We start from the raw sequence: 23747 nt of genomic DNA, 5'->3' as shown, positions 1-23747 counted from the left end.
ATTCGGATTGAGGAAACAAGGTCATCAGTAACATCTAATCAACCGTCCATTTGCTCCTCTGCATACAGCAAGCCTTCATAAATAAACTCACGTTTTTACATTATGCTTGCAAATAAATGTGCCTTGAATAAATAGCACTTTACATCACTGTGTTCTTTAATTCTCACAAACTTGGGCATTCACTGCTCTTATTCCATATACGGTATTATCCTATTTTATGAGCATCCAAATCAAGGCTCAGAGGATTCACATGACAAACCACAGATCTCACAGTCTGTACAAGGCAAATAATGGGCCTAGAGCCCACCATATTCCCACCTCATCAGGGTACCCCACCATGTGGGTACAGGAGTGCACTGTTCCTTAATACAGGGTCTCTTTCTTTTATCCTAGGACTGCCCTTCTTTAGCCTTGTAATCATGGACAAGTTTTAACCTCTTCTTCACCATTAAATGGTGATAATAGTACATACTTCACAGAGTTATTGTGAGAATGAAATGAGATGATGTGCTTAGTGTCTCTCTTTAGGAAAGCACTTCATAATGGTTAGCTTCTGTTATCATCACACACTGCTAATGGATGACAGAAGAAAGGCAAGAAGCACCACCCTTGGATTGCCCTTCCTCTTCGAAGACCATGAGCTAAGAATCACAGTCCCTGTCCCTACAGCCTGTGTGAGGAATCACAGCATGATCCAGCACCACGGAATGCAGTGCCATGCACAACCAGAGCATGGTCTGGACTGATGTCACTGCATGTCAATACATGCTCTCAAACACGATTCTCATTCCTTCTAGTCCTACACTGTCCAGACAGTGGCCACTAGCCACTAGGCTACTAGGCACTTGAAATGTGGATAGTTTGAACTGAGATGTGCTCTAAGGGTAAAACAGACATCAGAACTTTAAGACCTAGGGCCAGGCGCAGTGGCTCATTCTGTAATCCCAACACTTTGGGAGGCCGAGGTGGGTGGATCACTTGAGGTCAGGAGTTCGAGACCAGCCTGGCCAACATGGTAAAACCCCATCTCTACTAAAAAATACAAAAATTAGCCCAGCGTGGTGCCATGTGCCTGTAGTCCCAGCTACTTGGGAGGCTGAGGCAGAAGAATCACCTGAACCCAGGAGGCGGAGGTTGCAGTGAGCTGAGATCGAGCCACTGTACTCCAGCCTGGGCGATAAAGTGACTCCATCTCAAAAAAAAAAAAAAAAAAAAAAGAATTTGGAGACTTAGTAGAAAAGGAAAATACCTCACTGAGAGTTTTTAATATTGATTACCTGTTAAAATGACAGTATTTTGGATATAATGGGTTAACTAAATTTTTTAAATGTTTCTAAATGAGTTAACTAAACTATGCTTTAAAATTAATTTCATTTGTCTCTTTCAAACTTCTTAAGATGTCACTGCTAGAAAATGTTTAATGAGATACGTGGCTCACGTTACATTTCTATTGAACAGTGAGTGCTGCTCTAGACCATTGTGCATGTACCCCAGAAGGCCTGGTTCTAGAGAGCCAGTTCCAGATTTCAGTGAGCATCAGAGCAACTCATGCAACAGACTAGCTGTTCCCACTCTGTGGTCCCCAGATCCTCAAGCATCAATGGTGATCAGCAAGCCAAACTCAATGTATTAAACTCTATGTTCATCTATAATTAGGCCATCAGGCTAATATGTAATAAAAAATAGCTTGTTTGACAAAAAGTTTGCAAAACATGACAAGAAAATAAAAAAAAAATCAATGGGTAAACAGACAAAGGATGTAGTAAAGTAATTCATAAAGAGAAAATGCAGGGGCTAAGTACACATTTTCCTATGCAAAATTAATAGAGAAATTAAAATCAAAACATTTCTCAGTTTGTCAATATTAACAAATTTCTCAAGATATAATACATATTAGGCTTCTGCCTTTGTAAAAAATAATCCCGAGAAAAAAGACTGGAAGGAACTATTGCAAAAGGAAAAAAAGACCGGAAGGAGCTATTACTACAAGTAATGGGACTACAGATTTTTCTTCTACTCTTGATACTTTTCTGTTCTTTACACATTTTCTACAATGAACATGTATGGCTACTTAAAAAAATTTTATTAATACAGGTACATTATATATAGAAAAATTAGAAAACATAGATAACCCAAAAACTCAACATTGTTATTTTAATAATCAGAAAAAATGTAAAGAAAATGAAATTTAAATGAGGTTAAATAATATAGGGCTTCTTGGCTGTGAAGAGTTTCAAATTTGAATTCCGTTGACTCAATAAAAATACCTCTTATTTATATACAGCTTTGCAACTTACAGTATTTTCCTATAATTTTCTGGTCCTTGAAGCAACATAGTGAACAGAGGATTTAACAGTGGTATCTCTGGATAATAAGACTGAGGCAATTTCTATTTTCTTTCTTTTGGGGGGTGGAATGGAAGTTATCTGTACTTCTAAATTTTGTGCAATGAATATGTTTTATTTATCTAAGGAAGAAAATCAGTTATTATGGCAAAAACCACAATTACTTTTGCACCAACCTAATAGCTTTAGGGAAAAAAATCAGCTGTAACATTTAGCAGATAAGGAAACTGAGGCTCTGAGAACTTATGCAATTTGCTACCAGAAGGAAGAGCCAGAACCCAAACCCCCTGAATGTGTTTTTCTCCCCACTTGGACCCCTTTGATAATGTAGACACCTTAAATGTCATAACTGTTCAAATGAAGACTCTACTCTTGGGTAAACTAAGATCAGAATCATTGCTATCTAGGGTGGCTACAGATAACCCTCCTGTTTAGAGAAGTCACTCATTTAATGCATTACAGTTGGAATTGTTAGGTTTCCTGAGAAAGTAACCTGAACTTGACCCTAGCTTCTTGAAATACCCAGGCTGCAGAGCCGTTTGTCAAGACACATAGGGCATTTTATTTTGTTCATCCAGCCATAATTCAGCTTAAATACTGGAGAAACTCCTGAGTTCCCATGCTGGTATTCAAAACACATGTTCAGCTGGTGGAATTTAAATAAGGCTCCATGGCCTCATTTTCATTAAGGGCAATGCATCGTTTTTAATCCAACAGCCCTGGGTCTGGCTTACCTTTTCATCCCACAAAGCAATTCATTTTCATGATTGCATAAACTGCAAATCATAATTCCCCATTTTGGAAACATACACTTACTCCCAAAATTCTCCTCCCTCCTCCAGCCATGTCCAACACAAAGCAAGACAGGACCACCAAACCTTCTTTCTTGTAATATGGCACATTCCAAACACAGAGCCCACTAGGAGTAAGGCCTGTGATTTAGCAAATATCTTCATGCTTGTTCATGTTTAGACTGGACTCGCTGCACTGCCGAGCTGAGAGGGTTCCCTGAGGATAGGCGTTATCTTTAATTTGCCAAATGTACCCTTGGGCTGCCCCCACTTTACTTGTCCCCCCTCCCTGCACTGTCAGTGGGCATGTACCCAGAGAATGTCAGTGCCTCTGACTCTATTTTCAATAAAACCAAATCAGGTTTTCTGGGGGAAAATGCATAATGCATTTTTTAAAGGAAAATAGTGACTTGGGGAATAGGTCATACCACAGATTCCCTCACTTAATGTATGACACTGCAAGCCCCCTGCCCTGATGAGAAAGAAGGTGGTGGTGATGGCCGTCCTGTGACAAGGCAAGAAGCCTGCTCTATGATAGGATATCCACAGCTCTTCTGGCTTTGACATCATCTTATATTTTAATCAACCTAGGATAGGAGGGCTGGGCCAAACACTACCATGTCATGCTTTTATAAAATATCTATCTACATACCAAAAAATCAAATTAACGTATTCATAGATGAACAAAATATTAATAAACAGTAACCACTCTTCTCTCCACTTCTGGGAAGCTAGTAAATCAAATCCCCTATGCTGAACAGACAAGACTGAACCAAGATAAAGGCCAAAAAGGCAATGCACAGGCTGAGAGAGTGGAAACAGAGCCTTAAGTGTTCTTTTCATTGACAGGAGTCATTCTTAGTCTTTTTCCAAACTGATACTGTCTAAAACACACAAATTAGTCTTAAATTAGTATTTATCATCTTTCATAATGGAAACATTCTAATAAAAACGTCTAAAGAAAACCCACAACCCTCCCCTAGGAATGAAAGCACCTCCAAATAAAAGCAAACCAAAAGACAGACGAAAGTCCACACCCAGAGCTGTCGGCCCCATTAAGTCTGGTCTGTGACAGTCTTCCCAGGTATCTGAAGAAAAAGAGGTATCCAGACAGCTTTACTCCTAGAGTCTAGAATACTTCACCAGAATTCTGGTCCTGTTGAAAAAAACAGAAGGTGGGCAGAGCACAGGCTGGACATCACATGTGATATATTCTATAAATCTGATTAGAAATTTACCAGATTTAGTGACCACAAGTGAAAGCTTAAATCTATGGCTCCACTGCAAAGTACAGTGGTCAAGAGTTCACCCTCGTGGGAGACGCAGTGTGCACAAAGAGTTCCAGGTTTGCACCTGGCTCCTGTACTTCCAAGCTGCAGGCTGTAATCAAGTTAGTTAATCTCACTCTCTAAGCCTAAGTTTTCATTGTATCTAAAAATTGTGATATTAACAGTACCCCCTCTTTAGAGTTGTTATAAAGATTAAGGGAGATGAGTAACCCACACAAAGTGCCTGGCACACAGTAAGCATTCATCCTCTTGCTACCACTACCACCACCACAACGGCTCCATTGTCACCCGCTAAGGGTGAAGACGGAGTTCTAGAAAACGGACAATCAGAGCAAGTATTAGAAAAAAACAGATTTTAGTTTATGCTGAATCCATTATAATATACAAGTCTTAAGAACAAGAAACATAAAAAGCCCGTTTTTGAGATCAAATAAATCTAAATAGCAAAGCATACTTCCCTCCCCCCCCAAATTAACCTAGTTAGTTATAACGAGTTCAAATAGGAAGTTAAGACTATTTGCAGGCAGGGTGCAGTGGCTCACACCTGTAATCCTAACACTTTGGGAGGCCACGTTGAATAGACTGCTTGAGCCCAGGAGTTTAAGACCAGTCTTGCCAACATGATGAAACCCCATCTCTACCAAAAAAAAATTACAAAAGTTAGTTGGGCATGGTGGCACATGCCTCTAATCACAGCTACTAGGGAGGCTACAGTGGGAGGATCACTTGAGCCTGGGAGGTAGAGGCTGCAGTGAGCTGTGACTGCGCTACTGCACTCCAGCCTGAGCGACAGGCATCTCAAGACAACAAAAGCAACAACAAAACACTATTTGCCTATTAAATTAGCAAAGATTTTGCAATTATAATGATGTAATAACTAACACGGTCAAAGTGCAGTAAAATAGGCATTGTAATATTTTTACAAAGTTTTCTGGCATCAGAAGCTTTTAAATGTTTATTATAATTTACTCAATAATTTCATTTCTAAATAATGATTCATAAGGAAATAAGCCAAAACACAGATAATTTGATATGCATGATGTTGTTCACTCTATTATGGAGAAAATGGTGTAAATGGTATACTTTATGACATATTATACAGCAATAACAATGTTGGTTTTGAAAATATAAAGGATTGAGGAAAAAAGCTTGTAATACAATGTTATCTTTCAAAAGCTAGGATACTAAACAATATAATTTATGATTATAATGTGAAAAAATTAATTTGTACAGGAAAAATGTTAGTGGGTGTATTATGAAAGTAGGATATTGTAAATAATTTTTCAGCATCTCTAGTTTCCAAATTTTTTGAAATATAGATAGCCTTCTTTGGAAAACAAATATACATGTTGACTAATATATTCTAAACTGCTTTGATAAAAATCAGATCATCCCTTGGTATTCATTCATGCATTCATTTCCATTAACAGTGCAGATTGCATAAGCCAAGTCACTACTTCTGTAAGTGGTCTGTTTCCACAAAGAGTCAGAATTAATATCCAAATGCTTGCCTTTGCTGGGGGGTGGGGGTGGTCACAATTCTCCACAGTAACAACCTGTCTAATTCCCATCTTGTCCTCATTCTTATCCATTTACACTTTCAGGTTGACGAAAATGTATAGTGGAACAAGAGGAAAACCAGGGCCTTCATCCATAGCCAGCACATGTTCCCTGCAGGCCTCTGCTGCCTTAGCACTCCCATCCCCACCAGCCACAGTAGCTCACCCACATGGGCCAAGGTGGGTCAAGTCAACGAGGTCAAGGCCTCATCTCCCAGAGAGTTCCCATGAAAGGAGCCTAAAGGGCCTTACAATCATCTACCAAACATCTCCATCTTTAGGGCATCAGAGCAGGTGAGAGAATTTGTAAGCTATGGTGAATCAAGAGTGATCACAAAAAATTCAAATTCTTACTCTTCTCATAAGTTCTATCACTTGTCTCTTTGGAGCTTTCTGCCTCTAGGCAAAAAGGAGTAACGTCTCAGCAATGTAATGGGTTGGACCAAACCACTGAATATTCATTACATACTGAGCCCACATTTGCAGCATCAGCCAGGGAGATGGACTCCATGATCTCCATCAGAGGCGTCTCCTTCTAGTCCAGGAGTCTATGTGGTTGTATGTATGTACACAATGGCCTGCAGCTTCCTAAACCATCATGATCAATGACAAATAGATAACCCTTTAAGTACAAGATAATGTGTCAGTGAAATGAAAGGGGCCCTACTTGTCTTCTGGGTCACAGGTAAGTTAAACCTCACACACTGCTGAGTTTTAGGTCCAATACTTAGAGTTCAGGCCACGTTGAATGTGTTTGAAGCAGGGCTGGTGTGGATGCAACACTGTTTACCCAGTCAGCCAAGGGCTACACCACTGGAGCCATGCTGGCTAGCCATGGCCCTGTTCACAAAGGGGCCTTGTGGCTCCGGGGCCCAGCCTCAATGGCCTGTCTGTTACGTCTCCTGAGACATTTGATGCGTCATATCAACCAGCTGCCAAGCCTGGCAGTCAGCTCAAATCCCTCACACATTTCTTCTTTCTAACGTCATAACTTTGAGACAAATGACCTCCAAAAGTGTTCCCCTCCGCCCCTGACCACTTCTCCCACCTCACATCACACCTATTACTACCAAATAACAAAAGGCAAAGTGATCCACTGTATGCATTTTATGGTATGTATATATTACTTTACAAATAGTAAAGCAAAGAGGAAGGGGATTTCATTTCAGGATAGTTTCCTCTCTATCAAGCTCTAGAAGCTGAGTTAAATTATTGGGAAAAAGGGTGAAATATAGTAAGCTAAACTCTGGTATGATGGTGGAATGACATCATGGCTTATTTTAAACAACTGTGGTAAATCATTGTGATGCAAATACCAGGGATTTTATCGTTTATGACACAAGGGGCTATAAAGGGGGAAGAAGAGCCTCCTGGGTCCCATCTTGGATTCCTGGGAGGAGTTGGGTTATGCCCACTTAGGGAGAATGCGTTCTCCTGCCTGGCCAAGGTCTCACAGTTGGTTATGCTGCTTCCGAGCTGGCATTCTCAGCCTAATGTGGGGAAATGTGTCAGTGCTGGGAAGCCAGTGGCAGATCAGGCCACTCTCCCTCTGCCAAGCTCCAGCCTCTCCTTTTTCAGAAAATGTACAGCCAAGGTATGTCCTGCACATAGCCACTGAGGTCGTTTGGGGAAACCCTGGCTTGTTCAATTTAGAAACAGATAAATAAAGCCCTTCATGAAAATGACATATCCAATAACAGGCAGTGGCCACGTGTCTTCTCTGTTCATGTTCCCTGCTCCTCCTTCAAAGTCAGCAACATCTAAACACTTCTGACTCCCAAAGTGTGATCTTCAGACCCAGTTTATCTCCTGAGAGCTTGATTCGTAATTCCCTTATTTCCATCTTCGCTGTTCCAGAACTTCTGTATCTAACCAATCCCTAAACCCTGTCAATTCTACTTCCCTACCTCTCTTAGCACATAATGCTCCTCTATTCTCACTGCCCAAGCTTCGGCCACCCTCACCAATTCTGATCTGGACTACTGAAAGCATCCTGGAGCTCCTTGTGGCGAATGTCCCTTTCCTCTAATTCATGCACTGCCACCAAAATCAGCTATTAGACATCCACATACCATCCCTGCCTAAGAACACCGCTTTTCCCAATTGCTTATGGATAAATTCTAAACTCCTTAGTATGACACCCAGAGACTGTCATCACCAACTTCCCTGTCCAAACACACCTCAACCAAACGGGTCCCAACTTCCCTGTCCAAACATATCTCCTGTCACTTCTTACCACACCCTGGCCCACCAGTGCTCTGCATTATTGCCACTCATTCAGACAAAAATTCTTATGACATCTTTGTCTGAAGACACGGCACTCCCTCACACAGCACATACTGCTACTTCATCTCTACCCTATAATTCTGATTTATCCTTCAAGTTCCAACTCAAAAGTCACCTCCTCTGGGAAGCACTCCCCAACCCCTCCAGTTGTGAGTTATACCATCCTATCTGTTATCCTAGCATTCTCTGTCCTAGAACAGTACATTGCATGGCAATGATCTGTTCAGATGCTGGTTTCCTCCAAGATAATGCTATAGGGTCCTGAAGGGCAGGGACTCCATCTCTGAACCAGGAACAGGGCTGCAGAGTGGAGCATACACTCAGTAGGTGCTGTTGAATCCGTCAATCAACTGGAAGAATACAAGTGAAGGCTGTAGGAAGAATTAGGGCAAGGGAATGAATAGATTTTGGCCGTCAGGATACTTGAATGTAGCCCCCAGTTGCCTCAGAGTTGTGTCTATGAAATTCATTAATCTCTCCAGGCTTTATTTCTCATCTGTTGAATGAGGGATGGCACTATGTGATTTCTACAGTCCCTTTAACTCCTCCATTCTAGCATTCAGACTACATTTTCCTTTAAAATCTACAATGAAAAAACCCTCTGGTAATAATATGTTCCAGGAGTTTGGACGGTCTCCACAAAGCCATTGGAAAATTACTACTTTGCCAGGCCACTAGGCAGAGCTCCCAAGGATGGCTAACAAGTGAGGTCCCTTCCCTAAACCCATAAATCCCCAACTGCCTGCTGCTATGTTTGGAGAAAATCCCCCAGTTGCCCTCTCTACTCTATTTCACCCTATATATTCTGGCCACAAAGTGTTTTATTAAATACCATGCACAAGGAAAAGAAAAGCCTGATGACAAAAACCTAATCTGTTCTGAAAATAATAAATGCTAATAACATGACTGCTGAATTTTGAAAAGGCTCTACAGTTGATAATCACCTCGTTACCCCATACTCAGGGGGTGGCTGGTACCGCAGGACGGCCACATCTGTTCTCACAGGCTGAGGAGCAGGGTAGGGCTTGACCATGTCGTGGAGCATCCCGGGGTGCTGGTCACCATAGAAAAGTCCGTGCTCCTGGGTCTTGCTGACTGGGGACATCATTTGCTTGGTCTTGAAGGGGTACTCAGGTGGAGGACCCCGAGGGTCCAGCACTTTACCTGCAGGCTGAGCAGGGGAGGGCCCCCCTCCCGCTTTGAAGCCCTTTCCATTCCCCGAGCCGGGATGGTGTTGCTTGGCCCCATTCCTTTCCAGGGACAGCTGCATGATTCTCTCGCTGAGCGAGCGGACGTGGCCCTGCTTCAGTTCCTTCAGCGCCTCGTCCTTATGCGCCTGTCCACTGTTGGCACGGTTCACAGTGGGCCTCCCCTCAGTTCGGGACTTCTGACTGGTGCCCCCTGCCATGTAGTAACCATGGCCCACCGCCCCCTGCTGCTGTTGCTGCTGCTGCTGCTGCCCCCTGAAGAACTGTGACTGTGCTTTGGCCTCCTCGTAAGTGGGCAGTTCCTCGTTGTTCTGCTGAGGCTGCGTGGACCGGACCTGTTTCTCCATCACCGTATTGTCCACCTGGTGTTCTTGACCCTGCGGTTCTTGGCGTGCTGACTGGTAGACCATTTGTGGGTCTTCTTGAGTGAGGTTTTCCGTGGAAGAAAAGTTGTTTGTAGGGTGGGCTGGTCCTGCACTCCCTGTGGCCTGGTGCTGAATGGCCAGCAAGTTCATGTTCTCGGTTGGGGTGCCATACCGCAGTTGTTCCTGGATCAGCCGCTGCAATACTGTTCCAGCTGCCGCATCCTCGGAACCTCTCATTTCCACCTCTGAGATCCTCAGGAAGTTTGGGGAGTGGAAGTTACAAAGAGGATCTTCAACTAAAAGATAAACATAGGAAAAAATATATCAGGCAGTTCCACAAGAGATACACGCCTGTGGCTATGTGGTATATAATTAACATTCTAACTACAGCAAAATTTAAAAATAAGATTTCAAATGCACCATCACCTCCATGTACCTGGCAATGTCTCATGGAGTTTTCTTCTCCAATTTAGAGTGAGTCTACTATTCTCCATTCCCTCTCCTCTGCTTCTTCCTAAACATTGTTCCATCCTTCGACCCCCCCTTTCCTCTGATCTCCCCACTGGCCCTTTCTCTTCATCACACAAACATATTCAAGTCTTTCCCATCTTAAAAAAATACAAGAGAAAACCAAATCAAGCCAAAAGAAACCACCTTTTCTTGGCCCTCCCATATACCTCTAACTACCACCCTGTATCTCTCTTTTCCTTCTCTTCTAGTTGTCTTTGGTAAGTACCCTACACTTGCTGTTGTCTCCCCTTCCCAAATGCTCCATCTGCCAACCTCCCCACTGCTCTGATCACTAAGCAAATCCAATGAGAATTTTCCAGCTCTCGTATTATGCACCTAACCTTTCTGAAGCATCTGACATGGTTGGTCACCCTCTTCCTGCAATGCTCTCCTAATTCGGCCTCCAGGTCACCCCACCTCTTGGTCCTGGCTCTTGCCTCTCTCTATGCACCATCTCTGGCTCCCTTCTCTCCACCTGTCCTTTAAATTCTGGTGTTTCCCACAGCTCTGTCCTGAGTGCTCTTCCACCTTTAGAATCTCCCAATGACACCATACCTACCCCTCGTCATCAGCTACTGACTCATGACCCATACATCTACAACTGCCAGATGATGGCCCTGGGTCCTTCTAACTTAACATGTCTTCCTCACCCTAAATGTCTTTACCCATCCATCCCAACCCCTGTATTCCCTGCCTCATCTACTTTCTGTCAAACCAAAAAACTGAAGGTTTTCCAAAATTCCTTCCTCTCCCTTAACCCCAACATCCAGACAGCCACTGCCTGTCAATCTGACCTTCTCAACATCTCTGCCAACCCTCTTTCTTATTCCTGTGCCAATCTCCAAGTTCATCATTAATAATTTCAATACAAGGACAAGAACTACTTTAAACATGTATATGATGTGCCAGGTATTGTACTAAATTCTCTCCATGTGTTATTTCATTCATTCCACATATAACACTAAGAGGTAGATACTAATTCCCTCAACTTACAGATGAGGAGAGAGATTCACAGAAGGTAAATCGCCGAGGCCACCAGGCAGGAGGAAGCAGAACCGGGATATCACACCAAATGTGTGTTCATTCCGCATACAAGTTCTCGGCATCACGTACCCAGGTCATTCCAATAGCCTCCTTATCGATTTCCCTGACACTCGTCTTATTCCCACCTCCAAACCCACCCCTCTGACCCCAATGTATCTGGCACACTACCTTGAAAGATTGTTCCAATAGGGAAATCTAATCATGTCACTCCTCTGCACCAAAATTCCTCAATAATCAATTACAGGATGAAACTGACATTCTATCATATGATGTAGCAGGTACTACCTACCCATCCAACAACATTTCATGCTGCTCCCGTCTCCCACTGGCAACCCTTTGGAGTTTAAGCTCCAGCAATACTTATGTACATATAGTTTCCAAGACATGCTAGCTCTCTCCAGCCTCTGGACCTTTGCTTGTCTTCCCTCTGCCTAGAAAGACGCATCTTACCATGTCTCTTGGGAAAATTCTTGGACAAGTGATAGCTCCAAAGCTACCTTCTGAGTAAAACTTTTCCTGCTGCACCCCTGTAGGCCTAAGCCTCTTTCTCCAATGTCCCCACTCCATTTGTATATATCTTCATTGCAGCAATTCTCACAGTAGATGGCAATTACTTATTTACACAAGACTCTAAACTCCTTAAAGGGAAAGATCATGTCTTCTCATCTGGGTCTCCCCAGAACAAAGCCCAATGCCTGGATGTCTAGGGGCTCAGATATTTAACCAATAAAAGAATACCTACATGAGCTCCATGAAATAAAAAATTTAGCCCATTTCACAACAGGACTATTAAGTAGTGCATTAAGGATATTACTATAGCATTATGGAAGTAAAAATTCTACCACTAACTACTGGCATGACCTTAAACAAATCGCTTTCCCTCCCTGAGCCTCAAGATCCTCCTCTGTGAACAGAGAGAGCTGAACTAGATCATCTCTAGGCAGCCTTCGCTCCTACAAATTCATGTAGTGATGGCTCTATGTTTTATATGTACATACGGCACATCATTTCCCCAAAACAGTCTTTCTTCCCCAAGTTCATCTTTTCTTCCTATAAATGACATTCTCAAATATGAGTCATCCAGAGAGAAGTGTCATATTCACTTCTGACCTTTTTATCCTTTGCTCTCCACATTTAATCAACTGCCGAGCTCATTTTTCTCAGTCTACAGTGAAATAAGAAAAAAATGAAGGTGGTGTGATATATATAAGCTGTGTGTATATATATAAGCATAGATACATGCTTATATACGTATATTAATACATCTATATGTGTATGTAAACAGATATATGCTATTAGAAGGTTCCTAACTGCCCTTTTTGAAGCAATGGACTGTCAAGAACTACATCGCTCTTACTTTTTTGGTATTAAAATATGAAAAAAGGTGACGGCAGATGACACTGTTACTGCCCTTGCAATAGCAAAATACTGTAACTCTGTGATGGACCCCTAATTTTCATTAAGAAATGTCACATTTGTAAGAGTTACAAATCACAACCAAGCCCTAGTTTCTACATCAACAAGCTCCCCCATCCAATCCATTCTTCCGTGCCCTCAGCCACTCCCTGGGTTCCAAGTCTCCCTGCCAGCCATTTAGACATCCTGAATGGCCTCTCAATATCTCCTGCCCCTGGCTCCTTCTCCTTTCAATCCATATTGTATTATAACCTGTCTTCCTCTGCCAGATTCAGGCTCCAGAGAGCAGAGAGTTCTGTGTGTTATATTCATGTGTTGCCTCCCCAGTGCCTTGAACTCTGCCTGATACACAGAAGGAGTTCAGGACATGATTGTTGAGGAAACGAAGGGAGTACACAGACTGGTTCTTGAAGCTCAACTTTGACCATAAGGCTCTCCCTGTCACCCTTACCCCCAAAATCTCAGTTCTGTGGCTTCTCTGAACCTCTCTTCTGAAAATGGAGAAACTTTCATATCTGCCTCATAGGAATGTACGTGAAATAAACTGAAATTTATCCCTTACCTTCAGAGGATCAATACTGTAACTGAGATATAAACCCAAAGTTCAACAGCAAAAAAATTTTAAACAATAAAAACAAGCTATTAAAACTCTACACAAGATGAATTGCCAAATATTTGTAATAAACCATTAACTACCCAAGGAAACATAGATGAGTGTGGGTTGAACTGGTCTGCTCATTCACTCTAACATATTTCCTGAAAACGTGTTACAGTTCAGGCACTGGGACAAGTGCTGGATTACGAGAGTAAAGAGGACACAGTCCTCCCCTTGGGGTAACTGATCTGAAAGGCTTAATGGAACAAGCACATTCAAATAGGAATAAAATTTTAATATAAAATGAATAAAACTTCAAATAAAAATATATTTCCAAAGGAAAATTATATATTTGGATAAGTAATAAAGGAACAGATCTCAACAAGCATGAAAACTATTGAATTCCCCTTTCACTGAAGTAAGAGAGAGATGAGTTATATGCACATTTAGTAAGAACCATGACATCCTTCCCTAAACTGGTTTAAAGATTCCCTCACAGTTTAACCAGTCTTAAAAGCCCTCAAAAATAGATAGGAAGTTTTTACAAAGGAGACAGCTTCTTCCTCGCTACAGTCCTAAATTACTTCTTTTAACTTCTAAATTATTTGCAAAAAGAGATAAAAACGAAAGCAGAGAAGGAAAAAAGAAATGAGATTCTGAGAAAGGGGAGAAAAAAGTATTTGGGAATCAGAGAAAAATGGGAAATAAGTGGTATAATTCTGAAGTTCCTACACGTTTAGGTATGACGCTCTCAGAGAGAATCACATATTAGAGTAAAACTGTCTATGAACACCTTAGCAAAAGATGATTAAAAATAAGGCATCTATCAACAGACAATCGATAATCCAATATGATGATTTTAAAAATAAGATTAGAGAATAAACATCTGAATTATACAAAAGAGCTAAAGATGAGAAATGTAAGATCATTTTGCTTTTCCAACAAAAGTGCCAGTAAACGGACTTACCAACTTTTTCCCTGATGCTACTGGTTGCCTCCACCGTCAAAGCAGATGTTTCATGCCTTCCAGAATAGAGCTGAAAGTCTGGGGAAAAGTAGGTGGCGTCTTCCAGAACCTGGACAGGACTACTGGGGCTATAACAAGCAGGAGGGGGGCCTGGGGGAAAGAAAGCGAAGTGAATATGAGTGCCAATCAAGTCCTCCTTCCTTCCTGCATGACTCACAAGAACCCATCAGGCATTCTCCCACAGTGTTTCAACTTGGCAGAGGGAGCTCTGTCTTTTTGATTCATAAAATTCCAAAGTTACTATTCAGAATTATCACAAGTCCAGCCACCCACCAAAATGACCCGTGAGGTCAACATAACAGTCCTCAAGACACACCGAGTGAAGGCATGAATGCTCTAATGCTCTCACACAACCTGGCAGCAGCACCAGTGAAAAGTCAAGTCCTCTGTGGGACTGAATGTGCCACAAAATTCTGAATGGTCAAGGTTGGGGACAGAAGGGAGGGAAGCAGGGAGGCCACTGAAGGAAAGCTAAAATGGGAAGAACAGCTGTCTCTCAAAATATATAAAAGATACAGAAAGGAGTGGTCATTCTGCCATACCATGTGTTAGCAAGAGAATGTGCTCTCTGCCCCACTCAAAGACTTCTGGAGTCTCATGTTACAACGTGGAGCTGGGGCTATGGGGTCTGGTCTTCTGCCAAGCACTGGCCTTTCAGCTTCAGTTTATCTGCTTTACATACACACTGGAGTGTGCTTCCTGTTCCAATTAAACGTGACACTGTATTCAGTCCTTCAGTCACTGAACATGAGATAGTACTACAGTAACACTGATACCACACACACAACATCTGTGGGAACATTCGGCAGGACGGGCCCAGGCTGTTTTCCCTCTCTGCACTGATTCCTCTGCGTGGGCACCAAGTTTAAGGCTCTTTTCAGCTAAAGTAACTTCTTTTACTCTGGGGAAAGAATCATAGTACTTTTAAAAAAAATTAACATCCTTGCCCAAAAGATAACTTCATTAAAAGAAAAATCCTGTTTTTCAGCTATGGCTTCCAACTGGTAATTTGAAATTTCTCACTAGGTTTGTTATCTCCCCATTTCCCACAAGGCCATAGTCAGTAGTAAGTGACTAATTATTGATACCAAACGACCATAAGATGGGAATGTCCTCATCTTCTTCCGGAGTGTCTTTGCCTCAACATATGAAACAGTATTTGTGTGCGTGCTCACATGTATTACAGGCACATTTTGGACTAGAAAGAAAAAGGATCTGACAACAATTTTTTTCCTATGTATTTAAAATAATGTAGTTGTAATGCCCACTTTAAAGATGAACATAAACCGAGTATGGATGACACTATTTGAAGATCAGTCTAAGACTTCAGTTCCAATGCATTACAGTATCTGCCAGCCTTCTCCTTTTGGCCAACCTGGAAAGACTAACCTGAAAAGAAACTCAGCCCCTTTCTGGGCATCATCCTCTACATCTATAAATCTAGAAGTCTAGGGCTAAAATTAGGAATCATGGATGACCTGGATGCAAAGGCAAGTCCTAATCTGGCTTCCTCTTTCAGGCAGGTGGAAAAACGGTGGAAAACGAAAAAGATGCAAGACGCAATTCTGGCTGCACATTAAACTCACCTGAGAAACTTTTAAAATCTCTGTACCCAGGCCCCACCCAGACCTATTCAATCAGAAGCTCTGAGTATAGGGCCCAGGCACCTGTATTTTATAAAGCTCTCCCAACGATTCCAATGTGTAGCAAAACTTGGGAAGCTCTAAGCAAGAGGGAGAACAACAACAACAACAAAAACAAACCACAAAACACCTTTCTGTGCCTTCATCCCCATCCCTCTCACCAAATCAGAGTAAGAGAGGAGTTGAGAGTGCATATGCTTCAATCAAAGAAAGTGTGGTGTTTTCTTAAAATAGACACTGAGTCAGGAATGCCATGTGCCAGCATACTACAACTTCGGGTGATTCTATCCACTCACATGACTAAGAATGTTAAATGAAAACAGAGCAAACTGATAATAAAACTGAGATCCAACTACAATATATATATGTGTGTGTGTATATATATATATGAATATGCATATAAAGAAGAGTGTAGGGATGTGTGTGTGTGCGTGTGTGCTCTCAATGTGGAGCTCAGTATGGATCCCAGCAGTAAGCCATTCACAGTCACTACGTCGGTATGAGTTACTTTTCCACGTCTTATCTCATGGCCTGCCAACTGAGAGTGGATTTAAGAACTCCAGACCACAGAACACTACAGAGGGCAATCCTTGAAGCGGGGCCGGAGCACAGAGGACAGCAAAGATATACCTTCGTCCTTCACCATTGTTTCCTCAACGTTATGAAAGAACTGAAGCATTTCACACACCTCCACACACATCTGAATTCACACTGAAGGACAGGATGCCTAACTGTCAAGACATGTCAAAGATCACTTAGGACTTCTTCACACATACCCAGGGTCCCGCATGCCACTGAGTTACACTCCCACCGCTGCCGACCACTCCTCAGTGCTGAAGAAAGGCTGGAGAGCAGAGCAGATGAAAACAGACCGGGCAGACGAACATGCCAGGTACCATTCACTCCTCCGAAGCCAAGAGACAACTGGCTGAGCTATCCCAGCACTGACACAGCCTGAAGGAGTCACTTTAACTGCTAGCTTTCTCACTTGAAAGGCAAGGAAATGTGACAGTAATGTGAGTCACAGAGTCTACCCCGGATTCCAGGGCCACACAACAAAAATCTAACGGAGGTTGCAGTTCCACCCTACATGTGCCTAATCCTTCCCTGCCTATTTTAGTTCACTGTCTTCACTGGGAACTCCTGCAACACAAATTGAGTCTACTTCCTTAGGGAAAATGCAGAGCACGTGATCTAAGCGACAAGGTCAAGGATATCCAAAATGAGGAATTGGAAAGAAACCTATGGCATGAGAGGGAATCTGTCCACAGGCCAATAATACAACAGGCTCAAACATGTCAAAAGTTCATGGCCAGGAGTGAGAGCTGGGAGAAACCACAGAAGCCTCCCAGATACCACTACCACCCAGAAAGCCCCTGAAGAGCCTGGCTCAGTCCCAGGGACTGAGCAACCATGCCAGTTTTTAGGGGAGCCCACAGCCTGCCAAGGACCCCGCTGGCTCTACAGTGTGTTCTGTGTACAGTGTAAGCTGCCTGTAGGTGCTTCATAAAGACCATTCCCATACAAGCACTTCTGGCCATTGTAAGTAATTTTTAGATATTTCTTTCAGCGCCAGAATCTTATCTAAGAATCACCACTCACACAGCTTTAGTCTGCACAGGGAAAGTGGCAAAAGCAACGGAAAATGAGCTAAGGTCTGAGTAAAGGAGTCAGCTCTCTGGGGAGTCTCCCACTGGGGAGGAGAAAGTACAGCGCCTAGGGCCCTTAACCTGAAGAAAACCTAAAGATCTGTTTTTGCTGCACTCAACAAAGGATGAAATTCTAACATTCTAGTTTAAGGGTACAACATTTCTGCCTTATATTGCCTATGACCCATTTCACCAAGAATGGCTCCTTTTTCTTAAAATCTGCACATCATTTGTCAACATGAAAACTCCTTTGCTTCTCTCTCTCTGAGCATGACTGCTTTTTTGGCTTGCTTTTCTGAAGCACTGAAAACTTCCTTCCCATATGGTTTTATGCATTACTTTCTTTGTAACAGAGGCCTTTCGGTAATGTGACTCTGAGCAAGACTGTTTTCCCTACTCAAGAGTGGCAATAACAAGGGCTTCATTGTTGAAGGAAAAAAAATGAATTAAGGTAAATGAAGTGAGGTGTCTCGAGGAGGCAAGAGGAGCAACAGAAACCATAATAAGCCACTCCTCTGCTTCACCTGCCACTGGAACGACTAATTCCCGAGGGTCAGTTCCTGAATCTGTCCACAGGCCAATAATACAACAGGCTCAAAGTCTCCATGAGTTTTAAACCCTGGAGGACGTGAAACTGTCATTCCACTATCATAACACACAACCAGGAAATCACTTGTCCTTAAATTCCACTTCCGGCATACCACTCCCTTACACATAATGATTTAGGCTATAACTTCAGGGTGGAATTTCTGTAGTTTTCAAGGCTGTTTCTAAACAGGGCGCCCCTCTAGCTGTGCATAGTCCTGCTGGTCCCCTCAGCACCCCAGCATCCTGTGAGCACGTCATCCTCATTCTCCAAGTGTCATCTTCTGGCTTCACATGCACCCCTAACTACTCTAAAGTGCATCCTAGTAAATGCACCTCTGCAGTTTACCTCCTCTAGAACGCCTCTCAGCACCACCCCCCATGCCCTGACTGGTCTCCCTTCCCTCAAGTGTCACCACAGTTATGATCTGAGGCACACAAAACTTGGTACTTAAATTTCACCTGCCTAGTGTTTTGCAGCAGTCATTTAATAGGCTGGTGTTATGGCCCTGGTGAAGTCATTAGCCCTTTGAAGACAGGCAGTGTACTGTGTACTTGCTAATTTATGCAAGCATGTAGCATGTAAGACATATGCTTCTTACTATGTGCTGACTGATGGCAAGAACACGGCGTTATTCTCTGGAATGGTCTCATTACCAAGTAAGAGTTAAAGAAAAGTCAAAGATCGCTCCAAAGCCAGTCTCTATGAGAGTTTCAGATAATTCCTTGTACCTTTCAGTTCCGTAAGATGAGGGGGCCCTTACTCTCCCCTATGCAGCAAATACTAGTGCTTTCAACTCTCCAGCCAGCGACCCATTCCTCAAAGAGATCACTAACTGCAAAACAACTCCCAGGTGTTACGTCACCGACGTGCAAAGCTTTCTGCCAGCTACATGTAAACCAAAACCTCCCAATGATTTAAAAACAATTTCACTGTCTAGATTACAATAACCTCCCATAACTTTATAACAGAGATTTTAACCACAGCAACAAACAATTCTGTGGCTTCTATCTTACCTTTCAAAGAGCTAAGGAATTTGCTGAGTGTGCCAGCGGCCTCAAAGTTAAATGTAAGCCATCAAGCCTTCTGATTCTGGCAGAACTCGAGATTTTTCTAGGGAGTTGAATACTCTGCTCAAGGAGAAGGATACCCCGGAAACAATGTTTTTAAAAGGGCTGGAGAACCTATGACCAGTACCTGAAAAATAAGGGCCAGCCTGTTTAGGAGTCCTCATGTGAAACCAAGCCAGCTCATCTGGATTAGCTGATTCACAATCTTAAGGGCAGCACTGACAGGCGGCAGTGCCTCCTCCAAACACCTACATGCAACACACGTTTTTAAAAAGGACACAGTATCGGGCGTGGTGGCTCACGCCTGTAATCCCAGCACTTTGGGAGGCTGAGGCGGGTGGATTACTTGAGGTCAGGAGTTTGAGACCAGCCTGGCGTGGTGAAACCCGATCTTTACTAAAAATACAAAAATTAGCCAGGCTTGATGGCGGGCGCCTATAATTTCAGCTATTCGGCAGGCTGAGGCAGGAGAATAGCTTGAACCCAGGAGGCAAAGGTTGCAGTGAGCCAAGATTGCGCCACTGCACTCCAGCCTGGGTGACAGAGCTAGACTCCGTCTCAAAAAAAAAAAAATACAAAAACCAAAAAAAAGAAAACAATAAGCTCCACCACTAAACTAAAAGCACTCCATGGAATATGCTTTCTCACTCTCTTTTTCCCCAAGCAACCATTACCTGAAACCCAAGGTTTGGAGTTGGGGGTTAAGGGGTGGGGTTTACAAGATTCCCAACCCCTACATGTCAGGTCTTTCGAATGGGCATCAAACTTGAATTCTAAACCCTGGACCAATCCATATGTTCCAGAAAACAAGTGAAATCAAAACCCCAACACCTATTTAATTTAGACTCTCTCACTGAAAGTGGAATGTGTGTTGATTAACTTCAAACTCGTCTGAAGTTTAATTCTGTAATGCTTACTTAAAAATATCTTTGAGATATTATCAATATAACCCAAAATGCAGAGCACATGCTTAACCTTTAAAGTAACAATTGAGTCCAAGAGATCACTGTGATTGGAGCTATAAATAGCAAGAAATGAGTAAGACTGTCCTTGGCCCTTAGGATTTTATGATTTGGCTCCAGAGACCAACGTGCACACAACTACCCATTTTGATTGCAAAGTTAAGTGCTCTATTAAAGGAACAAACTGCTTTGGAGGTCCATGAGTAATCACTACTACCTCTTGACTGACGGAAGGGACATAGAGCTTCAGTGACAAGGAGAAAGAGATATGTGGGCTGATATTGAACCGAAGGGAAAATGAGGAGGATGTTAATCCACTGTGGGGTGCGGAGAAGGTGGTAGTGAGGGAAGATTGGCCCAACATGGGAAAAGGAAAAGCATAGGACTGGGTCATGAAAGTGTTGTCTCTTTAAGGAATAGAGAGTTCAGTGTAGCTTGGTTATGGGTAAGGAGAAGGATGAAGCTATACCTATAGACTCAGAGTATTTACTGGCAGGAGGAGGGAGTTAAAAGCATTAGTACATTATTTTCCTAACATGTTAGCACTGGAAAATAAACTAGAGATTAGGTAGTTCAACTTCCAACTATTACCTACCATATTCCCTTCCTGACAGTCACCTAAGTAAATCCTTTCAATGTTAGAGAACACTGAACTCACTGTCTAATTCTAGGGGCAGGTCTGTCTACCTTCCATTACAGAAGCCAAAAGGTCCCCTCCCTGTTCCAGCAGTTAGAATGACCTAGGCTCAGTCAACTGGATGTGCACTGAATCTTGAGGAAATGATGCAAAGACAAAAAGGTGTTGATAAACTACCTGCGATAGCACTATCCCCTGGAGTCCAGGAGCAGCAGCAGTCTCTGTAGTGACCTCATCCTAACAAGACAAGTAGCGTATCTCTGGCTGGGTTCCCACTGTCTACCTGCCTAGATTCCTGCCCATTTTCTGATCCTTCCAATTAATTTGTGAGCTGCCCAATACATATTTACAATAAATGTCTCTTTTGCTTAAGTTAGCCAATGTCACTTTATGCTTCTTACAATCAAGAATCTCTGATAGATTTTTTAAAGCAATTGTTCTGATTCTCATTCTAGTACAGCATTCCGTTTTGTATCTTAAGTACTACATAACTTAGCACTATCTGCCTGGAATTATAGTAACTCATGTACATTGCCCTACCTATCCTTGGCACCACCTTGTGCAAATACCTGTGAGAAATACTTGCAGTTCCCCCATGGTTTCTTCATCTAGAGGGCCTGTCTACCCTTATAAATCTATGAAACTTTTACTTTGGCACATACTAAACGCTAAAATATATAGTAATTATGAGAAAGTCTTTTGAAGCTCTATTTTAGTGCCACTTCCTCCAGGGAGTCATCTTTTCCTCCTCCCCCCAATTTCTATATGCTACTCAGTGCTCCCCAAGCATTCTATGCATACTGATGCCATAATGTATTAAATTGCCTATGTATTTAGTTTCTTTCCCACCCCTCCCCCTTAACTCATAAAGAGACTGTGTCTTATTCACCTTTGTGTCTCCAGTTACTAGCAGAAATAAGATCACAGCAAGTGCTCAATTTTTACTTTACATATGAATCGTCTGCATATGTTCCTACTACCTAAGAGTTTCTGACACATCATGGGGACTCAACAAATACATTAGCTTAATAGATATATTAAGATACATTTTAAAATAACTAGTTATAAGCATGTTCTTACTACAGAACTTAGCTCAAAGTCAAGTTTGCCTTTTTTAAGGCCTCTCAAACTACTCAGGAAACTAAGGAACCTATTGGGGGAAAAAGAGAAAGCCACTTAGTGCTGAAACAGGTTAATTACAAGGGTACTGTGATCAGCTGCACAAAGGCTTTGTACATAATGTTAGAAAACAACCACACAGGGATTCTGTAGCTTGAGCACAAACTCACACTTAAGAGAAAGGTGCTCTCCCCTCCTCCTCGGCCCCCATAGGCAGGTCCTGAGCCCACAGGACTGTGCCCTAAATGCGGCCCTTGCTTGGGCTTCCTCCACAGGTCTGGGTACTGGAGCAGAGGCAGGAGTCCTCCCTTCTCACTTGCCGTAAATACAAAAAGGAATACTCGCAGTCCCACCTCTCACACAGAGTCACAGTGAGAATGCAGTGACAGTATCCATAATAAAAAAGCTTTCTCTGCAAAAATAATTTTTAAAATTTAGCCTTTAACATAAAATTCAAAGGTCCTTAAATATCTTGACTCAAATTGTAGTATTTATTTTATGTTGATATATTTGTTGCTTAACCTATCTCAAACAAAAAGACTGAAAGTAACTGAACTCCAGAGATTTTTTCCCTCAGATAAGTTTAATAAATAAACCCTGTATTTAATTAAGTTACTGAAATTCAAATAATCTTTCATCATAACCTGTTTGTTTATACCTATCTAGAAGTTAAGTATCTCAGGACCACAGTAGTATTCTTTTGGGTGACTCTGGGACACACTGTGGTCCCACTGAGAGTGGACAAGTATTACTAGCGTGTAATACTCACCACAGACAGTAAGTACTTAATATTTTTTGAACAAAGAAAAACAAACAGGATAGAAAGCTTTAAAATAACCCCCCAGACATGAAATGACAATTATGTCTGCATAATTATGCTCTGCAAAGCTCCCTCTCTCACCCCCACTAAGAGAAAGGAGCAGTTCAGATATTTCCTGTCTGCCACGGATTCCTCCAGCTTTCCGGATCCCATTAGTGTGTATTGTTGCAGATGAGTGACACTGGGATGTCTGTCAGGCAGCGGCATCCCACAGGGACTGGGACTCTCTCAAGAGGCAAGCACATTGCTTCTAATCACACTCAGCCAGCTCCTAAATCAATATGTGCTCATGACTGAATTACGTAATTTAAAGCAACCAACATCTCCAAGAAACTAAATATCACTTAAGTAATAAAGAGTATAACCAATAAGAGCAGGAGCTACCATTTATTGAGTGCTTACTAGTGCCAGGATGTTATAAAAATCGTATTATTTATCACCACTAACTCCCATTTTGTTGATAGTGATACTGAGCTCACAACGGTTACATAATGCCCAGAGTTACAAAACCAGCCAGCAACACAGCCACTCCAACAGAAAAGCTCTTTTGACTACACCATTCTGACTTCCAAAGACACCTCAAAAGTGCAAACTAATTCTAAGTCTTTTTTTTCCCACCAAATTTCTTAGATTAAAATTAGGAGAGCTTTAATGAAATGTTCTTAACTTGTGGATAAAGGGGAAAGTTCCTGGGAAAGTTTATTTCTCTGCATATATGAGGCAGAGAAAGATCCAGAACCATTTTCCTTGTGTTCTTTTTTTATTTTTTATAAAAGCTTCAGGGAATAACAGTGCACTCCCTGCCAAACACCAGAACACCAAGACA

General features: G+C 42.2%; 1 protein-coding gene across 2 annotated transcripts in view; it reads right to left on the bottom strand.

Annotated features, from left to right (window-relative positions):
* AMOTL1 (angiomotin like 1) overlaps window positions 1-23747 on the bottom strand; it is a 116978-nt gene that overhangs the window by 76200 nt on the left and 17031 nt on the right. The window contains exons 2-3 of one of the 2 annotated variants that reach the window (XM_023225652.2): window positions 14376-14525; window positions 9215-10139 (exon numbers count right to left, since the gene is read on the bottom strand). In XM_023225652.2, the coding sequence (XP_023081420.1) occupies window positions 9215-10139; window positions 14376-14525 (1075 nt within the window). The remainder of the gene's footprint in view (window positions 1-9214; window positions 10140-14375; window positions 14526-23747) is intronic. The other variant, XM_023225653.1, reaches the window with a different exon arrangement.

Source organism: Piliocolobus tephrosceles, chromosome 13 (genome assembly GCF_002776525.5).
Source record: "Piliocolobus tephrosceles isolate RC106 chromosome 13, ASM277652v3, whole genome shotgun sequence".
In the NCBI taxonomy this organism is placed as follows: Eukaryota; Metazoa; Chordata; class Mammalia; order Primates; family Cercopithecidae; genus Piliocolobus; species Piliocolobus tephrosceles.
The sequence above is the reverse complement of the archived record's forward strand: the minus strand, read 5'-3'. Positions and strand labels throughout refer to the sequence as shown.